The sequence below is a fragment of the Drosophila montana genome, unplaced genomic scaffold (genome assembly GCF_035044405.1).
Source record: "Drosophila montana isolate Dmon_TW-CO22-7 unplaced genomic scaffold, ASM3504440v1 contig_3733_1, whole genome shotgun sequence".
NCBI classification, from domain to species: domain Eukaryota; kingdom Metazoa; phylum Arthropoda; class Insecta; order Diptera; family Drosophilidae; genus Drosophila; species Drosophila montana.
The window spans coordinates 11,016,504-11,037,445 of record NW_026998620.1 but is presented as its reverse complement, the minus strand read 5'-3'; the positions used below and the strand labels follow the sequence as shown (position 1 = coordinate 11,037,445).

Here is a 20,942-nt window from a genome sequence, read left to right as displayed (position 1 = left end):
GAGCGTTGCCACATCGCTGAAATAGTGTTGCATTTGGCCTCTGGTAGCACAGCACTGCTGCAGCTAACTTCACGCGAGACGCACTTGGAGCAAAACAGCAAAGTATCAAAGCATAAAAATATATAAAAACAATGAATGTATCGAATTTAAATGACTTGCGATCCTATTCTCGACACTGGCTAACCGAATTCATCGAACAGTACCAGGAGGAGGAGTGTTTGTGGCAGCCAAAGCATCATGACTACAGCAATCACGCCGCCAGAAATAAAGCGTACGACAAACTGGTTGAAAAACTAAAAGAAGTTGAGCCAAATCCAGATCGCGCCATGGTCGTTAGGAAAATCAACTCACTGCGCTCGGCATTTCGGCGCGAGTTTCGCAAATCCAGCAGCAAAAGCGATTACGAGACGCGTCTCTGGTACTACGACAAGCTGCTCTTTATAGCCGATCACAAGCCCAAACGGCACTCGAACGAATTGGTTGGCAAGCCCAAGCGTGAGCTGCACATCAATTTCGATGACGAGGATTCCATGGATTTTGAGGAGGAATCGCATCATACGCCACAGTCACAGCACATTGAAACAATTGTGCCCAACACAAACGAAGAAGTCGAGGAGGTGGCCGCCACCAACAATGTGGTGGTCAGTAGTCAGGGCGCCACGCTAAGCACCATATCAGTGACGCCGGCGGATTGTGTGACATTGGTTAAGGATGAGTCACATCAGACACACAGTGAAGTAGCGGAGGCGCATCAGCGTCTAGTCGCACAAGCCACAGCCGCACAAAGTTCCCTGGCCGCTGCTGCGGCTGGCGGTCATGCGGTCAAGGTGCTAGAGATAACATCGCTGGACTCGAATTCGCAACGTGAGATACAACAGGTGAGTATTGGCACATGGCCACTAGCACAGATGGTATAGTAAAAGTTCTGCCTTGCAGGCTGTCAACTCGCTCGAGCACCACCAGCAGCAACTGCAGCATCTTCACCATCAGGCCAATGGACATGGACAGTCAGTGCCAACCATTCAGATTGGCCGCGACCATTACCAGCCGCTGTTTGGCAATGCTGCGACCACCGCGTATACCACAACCGCGCCCGCCACGTCGCATCGTCACGAGGATGAGTACGATGCCATTGGCGTGAATGTGGCCAGCAAATTGCGTTCTATTAATCACACGCAACGCATAATTGCTGAGAAGCTCATCAGCGATGTCCTCTTCAATGCGCAACTCGACAATCTCACAGTCAATTCCTCGTTGACGCAATAATTTATATTTTAAATTAGGTGTAGATGTGTATGTAAACGGAAACTCAAGCGTTCGTTTCATGCGGGCAGAGTTTATTTTACATAAGCAAATATGTATGTATTTACGTCGTCCGTTTATGTGTTAGTGTGTATATTACAGTTTAAAGTTTTTGTAGCTCTAATTAATGCATCACTTGAATGCAATAAATAGTTTTTAATTAGTTTAACAACACAGCATTTTGGACATGATCACTTGGTCGGGCTGTCGCTCGAGTTGCCCTTCTCCGGATCATCGCCAGTTAGTCTCCTCAACGCGTATTTGGCAAACTGCAAAGTTGTATTATATTTAAATATATATAACTTCACTTTAATCAATCAGTTTTTCGGCACGCACCGTAATTGGAGGCAAATCAATTTGTTCCTCAACGGTAACCAGTTTGCGGTTCTCTTGCAATATCTTCCATCCAAGGTGTACGGCAATCAGGGTGGGTATCATCACTACGGCGACTATGTTGCGCGAGAAAAACGATTGTTTTTGTGGTGCCGGCATCTTTATTAACAATTTATGACAGGATCACAATTATTGTTTTTGTTATTTAACATGTTTGTTTATAGCGATAACATCGATAATGTGCATGTTTTCGATTAATTTGCTTATGTGCTAAAAAATACCCACATTTTACCTAGAAGATGGCAACGCTGCTCGTTTGGCGCCAGAAATTGATGTTTTTAGCATACGTCATGTCAACAAGTCGGCAATTAAAATTAAAACTCCCAATATTGAATTGACTTGGCGAAGGTTGCATTTTGTGGCTTATAAGCAAGAGTAGGCATAAGCAAAATACTTTCATACTTGGGCTATGCTTACCTTCGCATAGCCGGGAGTTATTTTGTGAGCAAAATGTGCAAGGTCTAATGATTAATGCATCTAGTCTTTTATTTGCATAAACTTAAATGCAAAGCTTCGGAACCGGACGGCTCGTAGGAATTATCGGTCGAAAACGTATTAATTTCAATGATTAAAATCGTACAGCTTAGATGTTGAGTGTATTACAAGAATCGGTGTTTTTTCTAGCTAAATGTTGTTTACCTACAAAGTTACCTTTGACTTAATTGTTGCCAGCTGCTGCTGAGCGCATAGATTTTACCTGTGTATGAGTGGACAGCCAAGTGTCTTTGTTCCCAGCAATCCTCCCCTCTCTATCTCTCTCTCTTTCTCTTTCCCTCCCGCCTACATATAGCACACAGCATAGGACGCGTGAATAATGGGATTTGTGCGAGCAAAGTACGTTATATACAGCGAGGGGGCATTGCAGGGAGTTTGTCGTCGGCGTGTCTCAGCTGCCTTCTGTGAACTTTGCACACAACAACAACAAGAAGAAGAAGAGCAGCAATATCAATACAAATAAAAATAAACAAACAACCTGCTCAAGCGAGTAGCCAGCGTCACTTGCACTGCCTCCGTTGAGAGTTAGTTTCGGCAACACTCGCAACCTATTCACAACAAAGCAAGCGTAAAACAGTTATTGCGATTATTTACGAGTTTGTAAAAACGACACGAAACGAAACGGGAAAGAAAATTCCAGTTGTTTAAGAGAAGTTAGTTACGGGTTTTGTGTCTTGCTTTGCTGTCTTTGAGTGCTCCTTTCACGCTCTTTGTTGTTTTTTATTTCCATGTTCGTTTCCATTCGATCCCAATTGCCATTCCCATTTGTTCCACGTACCGGGCGCTATGCAACCCAGTGACGCGTGTGTTAAAATCGATAATCGCCTTTGTGCGCCTCCACCTGGAAAGTGTCCTGCTCGACGGGTAAGTGGACTAAGTGTTTGGATTTGTCGCATGGCTCAAAGCGCTTATTGTAACCTGCCTATTGTTGCTGTCTGGCTCTTTGGTTCGCTGTGGAGCATGTATGCCTGGATGCAGAAAGATACAGATGAACGCCATCCAGCCCACAATATTGACAATTAGGGCCAGCATTGCGCCATAGAATAGGATGATAACTATTTTCTCTCGTCGCGGACGGTCGGCCCATGGCACATGATCCCGTTGGAACTGTGTGGCAGTTGGACTTTCTTAAGAACTCTCTCGCTCTCTCTCTCCCTCTCTCTCTCTCTTTCTTTCTTACTCTCTTACCGGCATTTTAAGTCGGGCAGCAAGAGCGACTAGTAAATTGTCGCCCATTTCAAAAATTTCACATTTACAGAATAAAATTAGACACTAAATAAAAATATGAGGTTTATGTTTACACTGTTTGAAATTGCACGTTCTTTAGATACACAGATACTTCATATATTATACATGGTTATATGTTATTTCTCATCAAACTATTAAAGAGTTTTAATCTCTTTTATCTTTTTTCTGCTCTTAAATACATACATATACATCCAATAAAAGGTGTCAGACACTTGTTAAACTGAGAGTATAGGTCAGTCGAGATTTGGGAGCTATACATGTTATATAGTGTTCAAATCTGATCTTGAGTTCCATCTGTATAATTCTTATAACATTTTATAGAATTTCCAGGATTAAAGATCTCATTTTCATAAACAATCACAATGGATTTAAGTTTAATAAAATGTCATATTTATTAACATTCAGAGGATAGTTCCATTTTAAATGTTTGATAAATAAAGATAAGCTATGTACGTAGTCAGACTAGGATAGAAATAACCCAACTTTTGAGCTTTCCAAAGATAATGAGCAAAATTTCGGATTATTACGGAAATGATATAGGAGTATGATGTTGATTGCAAACCTCGTAGTTCTCGTAAGCAAACCTCTCGTTGCTTTAAAAACAGAAAGATAAAACGCAGACACACATGGATATAATGTCTCATCTATTGATACCGTGAATATCGTCCGCAAGGATAATAACAGAGCTCTGTGTCATTCCCAATGTTAAATGAGATTTGCAGTTATGTAGATAGGGTATATTTATAATATGATCACATTCTCAGAGCAGTTTTCACTGTATGATACGCTGCTCGCGAAGTGCGGCAATCCGATCAGATCCATAGCCCAGCAGTTGGCCCAGCACCTCGTCCGTGTGCTCGCCCAGCATTGGGGGCGCGGTGCGGGCATCGTTGCGTGCTTCACTGTAGACGACCGGAGGACCGACGACCTTAACGCTGCCGTCGCGCGCATGTGTCAGCTTTTTGACCAGTCCAATGGCCTGGATGTGCTCATCCTCGAACACCTCGCGTATGCTGTTGACGGGGCCCACCACAAAGCTGGCGCCCTCGAATTGATGCATCCAGTTTTTGGAGGTGTCTCGCGCCAGTATCTGGGCCAGCAGGCCGACCAGCTCTTCGCGATGCTGCACGCGATCCTGGTTGCTCTTGAACTTGGCATCCTGCGACACCTGCTCAATGTTCAGCCGGCGGCATAGCTCCACAAACTGGGCATCGCTGCCGGCGCCCAGGGTCAGGTAGCCGTCGACTGTCTTGAAGCTCTGGTAGGGCACAATGCTGGAGTGGGCGGTGCCCCAGCGCTGGGCCTCGGTGCCAGCATTCAAGTAGTTGCTGGCCACGTTGATGAGCAGCGAGCAGCACGTGGACAGCAGATCCACATCGATCTTTTGGCCGCGCTGGGTCCGCTCCCGTTGCAGCAGTGCGGCCAGAATGGCCCCGTGCGCATACAGACCCGTGGCCACGTCTGTAACCGCCACGCCCACCTTGCTGGGCGGCCCATCACGTTGGCCCGTAATATGCAACAGCCCGCCCATGGAGGAGGCTATCACATCGTAGCCCGGCCGCTTGGCATAGGGTCCCACAGAGCCATAACCACTGATGGTGCAGTAGATGAGCCGCGGATTCACTTGACGCAGCTGCTCATAGCCCAGACCGTAGCGTTCCAGTGTGCCGGGCACATAGTTCTCCACCAGCACATCACACTTCCCGGCCAGCTGATGCATCACCTCTCTGCCCCGCTTCATGTCAATGCAAACGCTCTGCTTGTTGCGATTTTGGGCCAGAAAATATGCCGCATCGCCGCTTTGCTCCAGAAACGGTGGCCCCCATTTGCGTGCCTCGTCCCCGAAATACGGACGCTCCACCTTGATGACCTCGGCGCCCAGGTCGGCCAGCACCATGGTGCAATAGGGACCGGCCACAATGCGCGTGAGATCCATTATGCGCACGCCGTGCAGCGGGTGACGCTCATCCACGGCAGACGCGTCAAGGTTAACATTGTTGTTGTTGTTATTATTATTGCTGTTCTCGCTGGCAGCGGCAAAGCTTCGCAAGCTTTGACGCGCAGCAGCGGCTGCGCGTGAGAGACGCAAACGTTGTAACCACATAGATAACTGCGGAGAGTAGCTGTTTATTTTCCAATCAATTGCTGTTTGCTTTTCTATTTACTATCACTTTTCTAGTTGTTGCTGCTGCTGCTTTTGTCGTTGTTGTTGCTTAGGGCTGCGCGCGTATTCTTAATGGAAAGTTTTCCAGACAACTGCTGATCAGCCACTGAACCAAGCACAGCAGACAAGTGAGAGCTTTCTTTGAACAGCGCCCACTATTTGCTCTTAGCGCAGCGCTCCCTCTCTCTCTCTCTCTCTCTCTTTTTAGATATGTTCTTGTGTATTATTGATATTCAAACATACGATAGCAACATGTTAATCGTTATCTATGGCATTAACTAAGCTTGGCATACATTTTATTAGCTCTCTTTCTCTCTCGTTCTCACTCTCTTAATCCGTAGGCAGAGTACATTGCCCTTTATTGCATGCTGCTGGAATGTTCCCCAGTTATTCCCAATAATACAATCAACTATTTTAATTTCTTCCGCTCCATTAGCATTAACCTTGGTGGTTTCCCGTTCTGCTCCAAAATAAATAAAACCTGCTTTGTGTTTTTTTCCCATCAAACTACGCTGGCTCCAAAGGGCACAAAGTCCTACACAACTCAAAATGAATGTTTTTTTTGCGTGATCCCAAGTTTAAAGACTGTAATTTGAACCTCTAGCCAGGCTGGGATTCTAGCACATCCCCCTAAGTACTTTAATTATATTTTGATGTTTATAAGCAACGCTCTTAATTAGCCGGCTTAAAACTGAGATCGCTAATGGTTGCGCAATTAAAAAACAATTTTTATCTCGTAGACAGCTAACTGACAAACATTTAAGTGTTTACAGAACAAAACAAAAACAAAAAATACCAAATTGCAATTAAAAAGGGCGTCAGGCATCAGCGCCCCATCATATTAGCCCCCAGAATCTAATACTCCCACCATATCAGTTATATATATATATATATAATGTATGTGTATGTGTGTGTTCATATTTCTGTTATTATTTGTTTATTTTCGTGAACGTTTTGTTTTCCAGACAGATAGAATAAATAAATAAACTGCATTTATTTTACTTATTTTCCCAATGATCTCAGTTTCAAATTCGCCTTTGTCCAGCTCTTGTGTACGTCATAGTAATTAGCTGACTTTGTTTTCGTTACATAATTAACTCGGTAATTTGTTGTAATCTGTGTAATTAGCAGTCCAAAGGAACAACTTTGCTCAGGTTCTTCGCACTTAAACAATAACAACAAAGTCAAATAAATCGGAGCTTGTAAGTTCGTGTAATTGCCGCTTAGCAGGAAACATTGCAAGCCATTAGCTCCATTGACGCAATAATCGATAAAGATATGGCTAAGACAGCAATAAGCCACACTCAGAGAAAAAATAGATCAACTTTGAACCAACCAATTTTTTAATATTTTTAAACTTTATTCAATACCGAAATAATAATATATTCAAATACAAAAGCAAAAGAAAAGAAAATCTAAATGCGTTTATTCAAGATATCTTGGATATGCCTAAGACTCAAAGAGGAAAACCAAAACCCAAGCATTTTTATTTTTTAGTTGTAACATAGAAAGTTAGTGTAGAAATCATAGACAACTCATACTTAACTTGAAGATATTAAAGATGCGCTTAAATTTCAAAGAACAAATCATAATGACCAACTCAATTCTCCGAGTGTATTTACAATGGGATTTACAAATGAACTTTAAAGCCGCGCCGAAGCATGTAACGAACTGAACTTAAGAGCAGCTGCGTATTTTAAGAGAGCGCCATTAAAATCCGAACCGGTTCGAGCTTTCGGCTCAGCGCTGAGCGAGCGTGAAGTTTGCAGCGAGCAGAGCTCGCTTAAATGTTATGCCCCACGCTGGCTGTTCATTTATTTACTTAGCGCGCGTCATTCGCAGCGGTTCGTTCGTCAAATCGCGGCTCGTTTTAAATTCGTTCCACTGGGCCAAGTTGCCAAGTGCAGTCACAGTTGCGATAGACACCCCTCCCCGGCCCGCCCCCACACACACATAAACAAGATATAGTGCAACAAAATGAAAGCCAGTGAAACGTTAAGCATGCGTTTGCAGCGCATACAAATTTGTTTAGAAAAATACAATCGCTGCAGCAACTAAATTGAATAATTCGGTTAGCACAAGATGCAGTCGCGCTCAAGAAAGTGTTGCCACCAGCTATTAGCCAACTGACCAAAAAAGTAGAGAAAAATAAAAATAAAAAAAGAAGTATTAAGCCATAGCCAGCTTCATAGCCAACATCGTGTTCGAGTTCGTGTCGTGTGTTGTGTTGTGCAAGCGCAAATCGCAGCAGCCGCTGCCGTTGCCGCTGCCGCGTAGACGACGACGACGCAGTCGGCGCCTCAGTCGCTGCAATTGCAGGCCAGCTGCATATTGCATATTGCACAATCCTGTCGCTTGTTGGCCAACCTGTTCGCTTGTATCTGTTGGCTACAGCTTTAATCAAATCAAATTAAATAAATACCCATATATATATTTATAGATAAATATATATATATATATATATATACATTTGATAATTTCACTTTGAAGCCGTTTAACGTCAAGCCGTCAAAATTGCTGTGCTACTGTGTTCCAGGATCCTGGGGTACATCATGCGGCGCTTCCTGCGCTCGGCCATGATTGTCTTCAGCTGGTTTGTGGTGCCCTACAGCCGCTACACCAACATCAAGGTGATGCGGCGCAAGCTGCCCCCCATACGCAGCCATCTGCTGGAGATACCTGCCGTCGACCTGGCCAAGCTGATTCGCAACAGAAAGGTAAGTCCCACTATTACAGCTTACATTGGTCACTTGACCAAAACCACTTGCTCATAAGAAAACAGAAAAAATAAAAATAAAATAAACCTCAATCGAACGCACCTCAAATTGGCGAAATCTTGCAAAATATCTCCATACAGCTTGACAGTCGGGCAGGGGGGCGGTGGCTGGGCATTCAGTCTACAATCTACAGTCCACTTAATGCACGCGCCAAGTCAACGACAACAAAGGCCACTCACAACGCTTGCCACATCTATTAGATACTTTGTGGCAAAGTTAAGGCAATCTGCTGTTGATGACCACTCGCTGTAGCCAAGTGGACGCCCATTAGCAGGCTGTGTCGCAGGTGTTGACTGTGCTCACCTTTAACACAAAGACATTGCATTAAAATCCCAACTCTTAAATTGTCAAAACATAAAGTTTATTTGGGGTTCAAAAACCCTAGACTTCAATGGGGCTAAGCTGTCCTAAAGTTATAAAATATTTATTTAAATTTCATATATGAAAATATGAAAAATGTTGTGGCATGATCTACATTTGAACAAAATTATATTTAAATTAAATAGAATTGAAAAACAAAATACAGATTTTGATTGATATTTACAACATAAAACAAACAATATTCAATTTAATTTTGTATTGACCCCGATTCTCTTTTAGGTTTAATAAATTTTTGATTTTAAATTTTACAAAGTTTGGCTTTACAAACGTCATATTTGAACTGAATATTATATGTATAAAAAAAGAGAATTAAAAGATGTAAATATAATAGAATATTTGTTCTTCAAACACTTTCGTGTTTATTGTCTTATCTTAATGAGTTTTATTGTGCTTTAAGCTGACATTCAAACTTTTGTAGCAGGTATCAAAAACAAGGCTATATCTACCTCTAAACGTGATTTTGTTGAAGGAAATAACAAATCTTGATACATGTATATTATATACATGATATAAGAAAAAACCTTGCCGGATTGCGGGTATTTCCAGTCCTTACCCGGGGCAAATTTTGTGCCTACATTTTAGATATAACTTGTTTACCTTTTCCTATTCCTATTTAAATCTTCCAGTACTATCTTGAATATAACGTCTAGAGCTATATTTGGCATAGATATTTGAAAATAAGTTGGAAAGACATCCTATGAAGAAAAAATACGTCCGTTCATTAAACCTTTGACCCGCATCAAATAAATATTCTCAAAGTACTTTGAAAATTAATTTGAAGCCGATCGGATGATAAATAAAGAAGTTGCATACATTCGTTTTTTCGCGACTTTTCCACATCTTCGGGTGGAATTTCCCAAAAGCCCGTCTTAGCGTGCACCTCCATCACAAAAGGTAGCTAAAGTGAAAAATTCAGCTTCCTAGCTCTTATGATATGGGCTGTGCCTCAATCACCAATCAGTCAGTCAATCAGTCATTCAGTTAGTGAATCAGTCAGTCAGTCAGTCAAGGCAAACAGTTTTATATAGGAGAGCCTAGATAACAAATCTGGATGAAATTTAGTCGGAAATGCCTTCTTTAGCATGTGACCATTCCTTATTTCCCTTCCCATTCCCTTCCTCAATGAGATCAGTATCTGTTATAATCATTTTTTAAATAATATAATTAAAATATATCTTTAACTTAAAAACATAACTCATATTCCTTGAAGTTACTTAGGAGCAAAAATATAAAAGGAATTTCAAGTATATCGACATGCTTCGATGGCTGCAAATTTGGTTACTTTTTATATGCATTTCATAAAAAAAATTGCCATTACACTTTTTGGCCCGCGTCAGGTGTGTGCAAATCCTAATTGCAATTCGTGAATAGCCAAAGGTATAAACCGTAAATAACTCATCCCAATTTGAATTGAAACAAAGCATTTTATTGTACGTATGCATATGGGGCCGTTGTCAGTTTCAAAATCAGGCTGTGGAAATGCCAGTACGGCAAATCGGTTAGCTAACCGCGGCCTAGAGAGGTTGCTTGTCTGTTTGGCTTGGCCATATGTCGGCCATATCAATAACATCTGGTAACTGCCTCAAATTACACAGAGACACACACGGTCGAGAGTCAGGCGAGATGACGAATCCACTAAAAAAAAAGAGTATCTGCGAAATATGCTCAGAAATAATTGCCAGCTCTGGTCTGGTTATGTTTGTTGTTGCACTTATTGTTGTTGTTGTTGTTGGTGTTGTTATTATTGTTGCTGTTGCTTGGGCTGCTTTAGCCTGGTTTGCTGTGCTCTGTAAGATTCATTGCGTTCGTTGGTCCACATCCACACAGAGCGCACTTAAGGTCATGACTTGACAGAGCTTATCGAGCCAGCACACACACACACACACACACACACAGACACGCACACACACACACACACACATGTTTATATATTGCGTATTTCTTTTGGTTTAAGTTTATCGTAATTGTTTATAAAGCGTGCTGTTTGTTTATATTTTAGTGCACGTTCATATAACGTTCAAGTTTCTTTTGGTTTATGCGAGCAATGTGCACTAAAATCATTATTTTAATTATGATTTTTATTATGTTCGGCTTTTATTTGCGTTTTCATTGTCGGTGCTTAAACAGTTTCTTCATTTTATTTACGCAAATTTTGTAAACAATTATTATTTTATTTTTTTAGTTCGTTTATATTTTCCTTTTTTTTTTCCAAACCAGTTGGGCTCTGCTCCGCTATCAGCTGTGCGTGTCTCTGTTCGCATTCGAGACCGGGTCATCGTCAGAGACAACTGCGACAACATTTTGTTTAATTGCTACTCAAATTGAGATTTATTTAAACAATAAGTGGAAGGGGCAGTGCAAGTGCTGTGCTATAGATATAACATATCTACATATACATATGTACACCCGCAAAAACAGACACTCAAGAAATGAGCAAAAATCGTATTCATGTATAGAGTGTTTATTTTGTATTATTAAAAGTAAAAATAGCTAATTCAAACCATGTATCAATCAATAGCAACCATATCAATTTCATCAGTCCAGCCTCAAGCTGTCAATCATCATTGTAACTAAACCGAAGAAGAATTTTTCCCACTTGCTGCTCACGTACACGCCACACGGACACGCGTTGAAAGCACATCGCAAGACCCACCAGTTGCATTGCACTAATACACGTACATAAACCAACACACACACACACACACTTAGCTAAGCACTGCGAGGTATTGCCCTAGTCGAATGACCAGCTGGTGCTTAAACTTGCTTTTTTATCTCGGTTTTCTTTTTTGTTATACCCTTGCAGAGGGTATTATAATTTTGTCGTGAAATGTGTAACGCATAGAAGGAGACATCTCCGACCCCATAAAGTATATATATTCTTGATCAGTATCAACAGCCGAGTTGATATAGCCATGTCCGTCTGTCCGTCTGTCCGTCTGTCCGTCTGTCTGTTTCTATGCGAACTAGTCTCTCAGTTTTAAAGCTATCTTTATGAAACTTTGCAGAAGTCCCTCTTTTTGTTGCACGCAGTTCATATGTCAGAACCAGCTGGATCGGACCACTATATCATATAGCTGCCATAGGAACGATCGGTCGAAAAGTAGGTTCTTGTATGAAAAACATTTTTGTTTATAAAGTAATCTTGACTAAACTTGGTATTTATTAGTTTTACTACGCTCCCCATATATATGCAAAATCCTATTAAGATCGGACAACTATATCATATAGCTGCCATAGGAACGATCGGTCGAAAATTAAGTTTTTGTATGGAAAATTTTTATGTTTTTCAAGATATCTTGACCAAACTCGGTATTTATTAGTTTTACTACGCTCCCCATATATATGCAAAATCCTATTAAGATCGGACAACTATATCATATAGCTGCCATAGGAAAGATCGGTCGAAAATTAAGTTTTTGTATGGAAAATTTTTATGTGTTTCAAGATATCTTGACCAAACTCGGTATTTATTAGTTTTACTACGCTCCCCATATATATGCAAAATCCTATTAAGATCGGACAACTATATCATATAGCTGCCATAGGAACGATCGGTCGAAAATTATGCTGTTGTATGGAATTTTTTTTGTTTTTCAAGATATCTTGACCAAACTCGGCATTTATTAGTTTTACTATGCTCCCTCCACTTTTGCAAAATCTTATTCACATCGGGCTACTATATCATATAGCTGCCATAGGAACGATCGGTCGAAAATTAAGTTGTTGTACGGAAACCTGTTTTGTTTTTCATGATATCTTAACCATACTCGGCATTAACTATTTTCCCTGTGCTTCTTAGATACGGGCATTTTGCTTAGATAAGCATTTTGAAAAGGTTGGGTCTGCAAGGGTATTAAATCTTCGGTGTGCCGAAGATAGCACTTCTTTCTCGTTTGTCTTTCCCTTTGACTTAAGCAAGAAATATCTGAATCTGTGTCTCTGTGTCGCGATTACATTGCATGTTTTCTTTTGGCTTTATCAACAATTACAACAAGCAACAAGTAGTTGGGCATGTCAATTGACGCACAAAAGTCTGAGACTGTGACTAACTAGCTGTCGATAATTATAAGAAACTTAAATATATAGAGAGATTTTTGTACTGTACCTTCCATGTCTGACACAATTCGAGCTCTGACGGGGCAAGCAGACAATCTGAGCTACCAAATATATAGTTACTTAAAATATATAAATTCACTTGTACTATCAAAAAAGGTGAGTTTCTATATTTGACAAACCTATATAATATATGATAGATCCAATTGTTTGCTTATAAAGCATAGTAAAATTCCTCTAGAAAGGCTGAAAAAATTGTAAAAAGCATTGCATAAAACTTGGAAGACTGAGGTTGAACCCTGGCGGGGTTTAATTTAATCGTTGAATTTGGTTATACAATTTCAATATCTTGAATATTTATATAATATAATATTTTGTAGTTCCGATTGTCTGCTAACAAAAGACAGACAGACATATATATCTCATATATGTATATCCCAATTTAAATAGATTTACAAGACTTTAAGGAATACAACTTATATAGAACCAAAGTATTTCCGGTCTTATAAAAAAGGTATATGTATTTCATATAAAGGGTATCAGCTGTTTCGTCTCACTCGGCTCACATATTTTCCACTTTTGAGTGGTGTCCGAACCCGTTTGCTTTTCGTCAACGGGTTGACCCACTGTTGAACAGTTTTCTGCCTTCACTGGGTCTTCAGGCAACACACTCACCTTTACATTCATGTAGCTGGTGTGTATTTGCTTGTAACTGATTTATGCACAACGCAGGTTTTTACAAAACCCCACGCATGTTGCACCCCGCCACGCCTTCTTCGCTCCTTCACACGTCTTGCCACACTAGCTGGGTGCATAAAAAGTTTGCGTTCGAGTTGCGGCCGCATCTGATTTATTATTACGCTGGAAGTCATTGAAAAAGTCAAGTAGCCTTAATTTTAATAATGTACGTATCTGCTCGTTTATGTACATAGTGTTGTGTATTAATGTATTAGCACCTGGGCGTGTACTACGTACTATGTACTGTACTTAAGCTTACATAGTTAAAGCATTTCAATTCTCAATGTAACTTTAGCCAGCAGGCATAGAAATTTTACAGGCAACTGTCAAAATGTCATCTTCAATTAGAATGCAATCGAATGTATATGTTTATATGTTAATTTAAACAGTCCAAATTTCACTTTACTTCATTTAAAATACGTTTGCGGCTTAAAAGTATATCCATTGAATTATTGATATATTGGAAGCTCTACTGTATCTTTTGTCTAGATTTTAAAAATCCTTATAAGGAGTAAATTACATTGCAACAGAAACGATCGCTCGAAATTTAAGTACTATGGAAAACGTTTTTGTCTATTAAGATATCTCTTTTTATTTTTTTATTCATATAATAAAGGATCGACCTTCTGACTGTCAGCAAACATAAAATTGTCGTCAAAGAGCTTATAGTCTAGAAAAAATAAAAACAAATAGATTTATTAACCAGTGCTAACTGCGTCCAAAAAAATTTCTTATAATTATAATTCAAATAAACTATAATAATTATAATTAAAAAATAGGATTAAGGAAAAACAAATACATTATACAAATACATACGTTTCAAATAACGTGTTCGGCACGATTGAGGGTATTTTATTTGCCGTGCCCGGCCCGGCACATTTAGAGGCTTTCATTAAAAATATTCATTTAGTTTGCCCAAGAATGTCTGGCTTTATAGAATGCGCCCTCCTTCCCTCTGCCCAATCGTCAATTGAAAATCCGCATATTACTCATACGCCATGTCGCACGCAGCGGCATTCTTTCCCCCGTCTCTCGGCGAACACAATACAATTGGCATGAATGTGGATTTTTTTTTATTGATTTTAATTTAACGTAAATTGCTTTTGTGTCGACGCTAGGTTCTCACAAGCAATTAAGCGACAAGAATGGAACAATAAGACATTTATAAATAAGTACAAAATAAGTTTTGATGTGTAGAAAATGCGGAAATGATCAAAAGACTTTGTTTTCTTACTTTCATCCCATTGCAGATTAAAAGCGAAGAAGTGGTTGAGGCCTACATCGAACGCTGTCGACAGGTACATAAAATCAAAGCTGATTTATCACTCGGTATCGGGTTTAATAATTGTGTGTTTATATATATTCGAAATGATCCACAGGTAAATCCGCTGATCAATGCGATTGTGCAGGATCGCTTCGAGGAGGCGCTGGAGGAGGCGCGCGAGATAGACAATGTGATTGCCATGGGCATCAATAGCGTCGAGTCCATGGAGGAGCACACACCGCTGCTGGGCATACCGGTGACGGTGAAGGAGAGCATTGCCGTCAAGGGTTTGACCAATCAGGCGGGTCGTGTCTTTAAGACGCCGCAAATAGCCAAGTCGGATGCGCCCGTCGTGGAGCAGATCAAACGCTGCGGCGGCATCATATTGCTGGTGTCGAACACACCGGAGCTGTGCCTGCTCTGGGAGACGTACAACAATGTGACGGGCCAGACAAAGAATCCGTACGACTTGAAGCGCACACCGGGCGGCTCCTCGGGCGGCGAGGCGGCGCTGCTGGCGAGCGGCGCCTCGCTGCTGGGCCTCACCTCGGACATTGGCGGCTCGTCGCGTTTGCCGGCCATGTTCAGTGGCATTTGGGGTCACAAGCCCACGCCGTACGCGGTCTCGTTTCGCGGCCATCATCCGACCAGCGATTTTCCCAAATGGGGCGACTTCTTTACCATTGCGCCCATGACACGCTATGCCAAGGACTTGCCGCTGCTGCTCAAGTGCATGAGTGATCCGACTGGGCCGAAATTGACGCTGGACAAGGAGATCAGTGCGAATGGCATACGTTTCTTTTTCATGGACAACGACGGGCCCTCGGGCATGATGCGTCCGCTCAGCCGGGATCTGCATGCGGCCATCAATCGTGTGGCCAGCGACTTCAATGCGAAGCGCGTCAATATACGCAAAATGAAATGGTCGCTGGACATCTCGCTGTCGGCCATGCTGACCATGAAGAACATCGAGACCATTTACCACAAGACGGAGGAGGGCGAACAGCCAAAGACCGTGTGCAAGGAGACGGTCAAGTATTTCTTCGGCTGCTCGGACAGCATATTGCCCTCGGTCATCTTCGGTCACCTGCAGAATTTCATGAAGATAATACCCAATTCGCGGCACAAGCATCTGGCCAGCATCATCGAAGCGCTCAAGACTGAATTCAAGGAGCTGCTCGGCACAGATGGCGTTTTCCTCTATCCCACATTTCCCAATACCGCCCACCAGCATTATCAGATCTATCACAAGCTGCTCGAGCCCATGTATATGGCTATATTCAATACGCTGGGCCTGCCCGTTACCAACTGTATGATTGGCCTGGATCGACGCAATCTGCCCATGGGCATACAGGTGGTCGCCAATCCGGGCCAGGATCATCTCTGTCTGGCCGTGGCACGCGAAATGGAGCGTCGTTATGGCGGCTGGGTGCGTCCGCCCTCGGAGGATAGCCACACTTACGCGCAGTCCAGTGGCAAGCGGGGCTGAGCCCGTCTTTCATTTAGTGAATTATTTCATTCGTCATTCGTCATGCACATACATATTTTTGATTCCATCTAGTTATCCCATAGTTAACTATGTGACATTTTGTTGAAATCCCAAAGAAAATTATAGAAAATTTGGCGTACTTTTTACACTTTTCATTTGGAGCTTTCTTTCCTTCATTTATATTCTTTTCACACATCACACATTTAAGTTCACATATTAAATTATTGCTTTTGTATTTGTCCAAATTATTGTTGTATTTACTCTAAATCATATTGTATGTATATATGTATATGTATGTATTAATATACATATATTCTTGTAGATCTTAAGTGTTAGGTTTTTATGGCCGCAACTGGCAGTTTAGATGATAACTATCCATAATTTGTGTATTGTATATTCTTTTTAGCAACTGTTTCGTATTGTAAAATCACAGTGAAATATGTGAATATTCATTGGGATTGATTGGATACCTGAACAAAATTTGTACCAGAAACGATAAATATATATTTATATATATTTTCGCATTGAGCCAAATTGTGGAATAAACAAATTATAATATCAGGCAAATGTGTTTTTTAAGAACTTCTCTTGCGCAAGCCTCGCAACAGGTTGGCCTCCAGTTCACGGCAGACTCTCTGTCAAGCCAGGCCGTGGGGCTGGGAGGGGAGGGGAGGGGGCCCAAACTAGGCGCTGTTATGGGCTAATAACGAACATAATAAGCTACAACAGACAAACAAAGCAAAACTGGCTAATAAGCAGCTACTGGCAGAGTCGCAAAACAAATGGTTCCACCTGGCTGAACCCCCAGCACAGAACATTAAAAAAAAAGAGTTTGGTTTGTGTATGCATGTATGTGCACATATACATATATGTACATACATATGTATATAGACACACATACACATGCACAGCTTAAGTGCATGCAGCACCTGCCCCTGGGCAACCAAGGCGAATCACTAGCTCTTTTGCCGCCGGATCTTAATCGCCCAGCAGTCGCTGCTTTTAAGTGTTGTCATTTTATTGGCCTGGCTAACTAGCCGGGCAGCCGCCCGTTGGCGTAGCCAAGCACACAGTTAGATTTTTCGACTATTTCATTTTTGTTTTTATTTTTGGTGGCTTTTGGAGTAGCTCAAGGTTTTGACAATATGGCTTGCGCAATTGCGCTGGCGGCCTGGCTCTAAGTTTTCAGACAGAACGTGTTATTTGGCCAAAAATTGGAGGTAAGTTAAATTCTGGCCAAAGAATGTGGCGGCCAGTTTTTTTAGCATGGCCAGAAACTATCATGAACTGCAGCCCGCAATTAACACGCGCAGTAAATTTTTGACTGTTTTAATTAGCATTATGGACTCTACCATAGCCAAGTTCTGTTGCTGGCCGAAGAGGGCTAAAATGAAAATTTGTAAGCCAAGTATTTTTAGCTACCTGTCGAGAGACGGTCAAAAGAAAAATAGAGAGCGAACTCAGCCGAGCATCGCTGACTGGAAAGCAACTAGCAGCCGAAAGAGCGAGAGCGGGAGAGAGCGAAGAGAACATGTAACTATGGTAACCGTGCAACCGCGCACGGTTGCCACATGTGGTACGATATACATATGTACCAAAAAGGTTCATTTGGTTACCAGCATTTACTCTTTTCATTGAGCATTGAGTATTTTACAAAGCCAGATTTAAAGAAAACGCAGCTTTTTATACGTATTTCTACCAATTTACTTTTTACTTAAATTTGGTACATTTTCTTGTAATTTTTGTTTGAAAATATTTTTAAGTGACAACCATGGCCATATGTGGTACAATTTAACCAAATCTTGTACTTTCTCTCACGTTTCGTACCTGGAACTTTTTTGAAATTTTAATTTTAGAACTCTTTGGTCTTGTGTTAAATTTTGCACATACATATATGTTGCATAAATTAAAATTTAAGTCTTTTTAATTTTCCCAAATACCCATGGCTGAAAATCCACGAGTTAAGTACCAAATATTTTCAACTATGCCTTTCTTCTACAAAAAAGGTACTTCTTAATGAAATTAGGTACATCTTAAGGTACAAAATTTTGTTTTAAAGTAGCAACCGTGCATGTAACAGTAGAAAAATGCTGAGCGTAACAAATTGAATTCTCATTGAGTAGCCATCAAATTAAGCCGTTATCAATGCTGCACACACACATTCACATACATACAAGGTGTGCAGAGAGCGTGAGAGTGAGCGCACAGCGCTGACCATTCCAGTAGTCAGCAACATTCCAGTTGTCAGCAGCATTCCAGTCACTTAAAATGGCTGTCTTCAGTCTGCAGCCAAGCCTATCCCAATTCTGGCCGCTGTGCACCTCGTTCATTACAAATTCGACTCAAGCAGCGTGCGGTTGTGTCTGCGCATAAGATCTGACTTTAGACTTCTAAATAGATGCACATACATACATAGTTAGGCTGTACTATTGATAATGTTTTTTTTTGGTCTCTTTTATTCTGCACATTTGAGGTGACAAATTGATTTCATATTTGTTTACCGTGATCTATGCAGATAGATTAAAACTGTGTCGATTACCGTGTTAAATCAACTAAATATCAAGTGTGATCTTAACTCCGTAAGACTCAGACACGTGTTTGCTATTCAGCAGACGCATTTCGATTTGGCCAATGCCACGTGTAGGCCAATACTATTTTTAATTAAGTTACATATTATAGATTAGATTAAGTTCCTTATAAATTAACCAATTCTGGATGATTTTAAAATTACTAATCTTCAAAATTGTTAAAAACCTATTCGTTCTAACCTATTTAAATAGTGATGTTGATGAAGGCATTGTGCACAGGTGTATTTATCAGATTCCATTTTCTAGACTTTGGTTTGCACAAAATTCCATTTTTAAGATAAGATTTCGGTAGTCTTGAGGCATCTAGTCTTCGGCAGTTCAAAGACAGACAAATTTAATTTTCATACCTAGTCTTATGAAAGCATTCGTATAATTTAAAGAACCCTTGAACAATTGAATATCAAAACAAATTACTTATACATATTTTAGACATGATTTCTATAGCGTCAGCGCATAAAGTAACCTACAATTAAACTCCAGATTCTTTATAAGTATTTAATACATGATGCTGAAGCTATTTACATTACTCGAAATGCATATTAAAAACAGATCGCGTACAGCATTTAACTGGGCCATAAGAATCGACTTATTTCATACTTATAAAGGCGAGCGCAAGAAACTTAACAGTTACAAATTTCATACGATGAAAAACTAAAAAACCAAACGTGTGTTTAAAAAAACGGAACATGTGATGGCGGATGATGTGCGGCTCAGACTACTTCTCTTTCAGGGCTTGGGATTTGCGTGGCTTGGGCTCTGGCGGATCGATGAGGTTGCCATGACGCACAACATCGATATGGCCCAGACGTATCATTTTCTCCTCCCAAATCGAAATGTTTTTTCTGCAAGGCAAATGGGCGTTAATGAAAGCTATTTTGATAGATTGGAGTTGGGTAGTGTACACACTTGTACTGGTCCAGTTCCTTGCGTGATTCGCGCAGATAGACTGCTTTCTCTTCGTCCGAGAGGCGAGTCCATTTGGCGGTTGTCTTTTGGTGCCACTCGCGGTACGTTTGATTTGGTGTTTGTGGCGTATTCGTGCGCTCGCTGGCCACAAAACGCAGAAAGGCGGAGGCCGGCTTCTTGGGGCGTCCCAGTTCCTTGACACGTTTGCGCAGCTGTTTCCGCTCTTTGGCATCGTTGATGTCCTGTTTCATCTGCTTGATTTCGGCGCGCTGCTGGTCGGTGAGCGTGGCATCATATTTGGTGCGCTGCTCCAGGTAGAGCTCCTGATCCTTTTTGTACTCTGACTGCAAGCGCTCCTTCAGCTTGGGATCGACATCCACCCAGCTCTTGGACAGTTGGCGCACAACCTCGATTGTGGCTATCTTTGGATCCTTTTCCAGCATTTTGGGTCGCATTTCGCGCATGAAGCGAAAGTATGGCGTCAGCGGCTTCTTTGGCCTGGGCGGCAGGCCAATCTTCTCCTCCAGCGACTTGGAGCGCAGTGCCGAGCTATTGCTAAGGCTGGCGGCGGCCAATGGTCTGTTTGTGTTTGGCGTAGGTGTGAAATTTTTGTTGATTTGATTTGTATGTGCAGTGTCTGAGTTTTTGGCTACAACTTGCCTGACTTTGTTAATTAGCGACCCGATGAGCGAGCCCCGCGACAGCAGCGTCGATGTGTAAATCATTTTCAATTGGTTTTGTCTTTAATAGCTTTCATAAAAGTTAATACTTTTAGTTTTTTCAGAGGTTTTGCATTAATAACTTGTTGAATTTACAATCTGAATAAGTTTACGTAAAAAATGCGGCGTTTTTCTAGAGTTGCTTTGATTTCTCAGCTGTCAAGTTATCGTTGAAGCTATCGATAGTATCGTTTACAATTAAGAGAAAACACTATCGCCATATATTAAAACATGTTAGATTTGTTTACCACAAATAATAATAGATATATTAATCTACTTACCTATTTGTGGTATGGCTTATAATTATAGAGAATGTCTAAAATAATTATTTTTTATTTTTATATATAATACCTAAGGCAAAATATAATCAATTCCATTAGAGACCCTTATTCCATAACTGTATCACGTTTGAAACGATTTGGCCA

At 41.1% G+C, this 20,942-nt stretch overlaps 5 protein-coding genes and 1 long non-coding RNA gene across 10 annotated transcripts; 2 read left to right on the top strand and 4 right to left on the bottom strand.

Moving 5' to 3' along the window:
• Positions 1-42: 42 nt before the first annotated feature.
• On the top strand, positions 43-1,474 carry LOC135437284 (uncharacterized). Its single transcript, XM_064695199.1, has 2 exons — positions 43-878; positions 937-1,474. Exons 1-2 carry the CDS (start codon positions 132-134, stop codon positions 1,264-1,266), a joined length of 1,077 nt encoding a protein of 358 aa, XP_064551269.1. The 5' UTR covers positions 43-131; the 3' UTR covers positions 1,267-1,474.
• LOC135437285 (uncharacterized) lies at positions 1,317-1,875 on the bottom strand. The gene is made up of 2 exons (XM_064695200.1): positions 1,639-1,875; positions 1,317-1,571 (listed from the first exon to the last, which is right to left on the bottom strand). The coding sequence occupies exons 1-2, from the start codon at positions 1,792-1,794 to the stop codon at positions 1,494-1,496; spliced, it is 234 nt and encodes a 77-aa protein (XP_064551270.1). The 5' UTR covers positions 1,795-1,875; the 3' UTR covers positions 1,317-1,493.
• An 850-nt stretch (positions 1,876-2,725) lies between these two features.
• LOC135437281 (fatty-acid amide hydrolase 2-A) lies at positions 2,726-16,633 on the top strand. 2 transcript variants are annotated; one of them, XM_064695195.1, is made up of 5 exons: positions 2,726-2,843; positions 2,988-3,054; positions 8,139-8,319; positions 14,802-14,849; positions 14,931-16,633. In XM_064695195.1, coding segments are annotated over exons 1-5 (1,671 nt in total). In that variant the 5' UTR covers positions 2,726-2,842; the 3' UTR covers positions 16,305-16,633. The 2 variants fall into 2 exon arrangements, with proteins under 2 accessions (XP_064551265.1, XP_064551266.1); XM_064695196.1 differs by lacking the exons at positions 2,726-2,843; positions 2,988-3,054; positions 8,139-8,319 and adding an exon at positions 14,622-14,723.
• LOC135437288 (uncharacterized) lies at positions 2,768-3,492 on the bottom strand. 3 transcript variants are annotated; one of them, XR_010437660.1, is made up of 2 exons: positions 3,379-3,492; positions 2,768-3,297 (listed from the first exon to the last, which is right to left on the bottom strand). It is a non-coding gene; the product is annotated as an uncharacterized LOC135437288 (long non-coding RNA). The 3 variants fall into 3 exon arrangements; XR_010437661.1 differs by having other exon boundaries at positions 2,768-3,317; positions 3,379-3,478; XR_010437659.1 differs by having other exon boundaries at positions 2,768-3,313; positions 3,379-3,477.
• On the bottom strand, positions 4,070-5,687 carry LOC135437282 (succinate--hydroxymethylglutarate CoA-transferase). The gene is made up of 2 exons (XM_064695197.1): positions 5,604-5,687; positions 4,070-5,548 (listed from the first exon to the last, which is right to left on the bottom strand). Exon 2 carries the CDS (start codon positions 5,540-5,542, stop codon positions 4,211-4,213), a length of 1,332 nt encoding a protein of 443 aa, XP_064551267.1. The 5' UTR covers positions 5,543-5,548; positions 5,604-5,687; the 3' UTR covers positions 4,070-4,210.
• A 2,551-nt stretch (positions 16,634-19,184) lies between the features above and the next one.
• TFAM (mitochondrial transcription factor A) lies at positions 19,185-20,635 on the bottom strand. Of its 2 annotated transcripts, XM_064694371.1 has the most exons (3): positions 20,459-20,631; positions 19,799-20,377; positions 19,185-19,734 (listed from the first exon to the last, which is right to left on the bottom strand). In XM_064694371.1, exons 1-3 carry the CDS (start codon positions 20,521-20,523, stop codon positions 19,608-19,610), a joined length of 771 nt encoding a protein of 256 aa, XP_064550441.1. In that variant the 5' UTR covers positions 20,524-20,631; the 3' UTR covers positions 19,185-19,607. The 2 variants fall into 2 exon arrangements, with proteins under 2 accessions (XP_064550441.1, XP_064550440.1); XM_064694370.1 differs by having other exon boundaries at positions 19,799-20,635.
• Between the last annotated feature and the right edge of the window lie 307 nt (positions 20,636-20,942).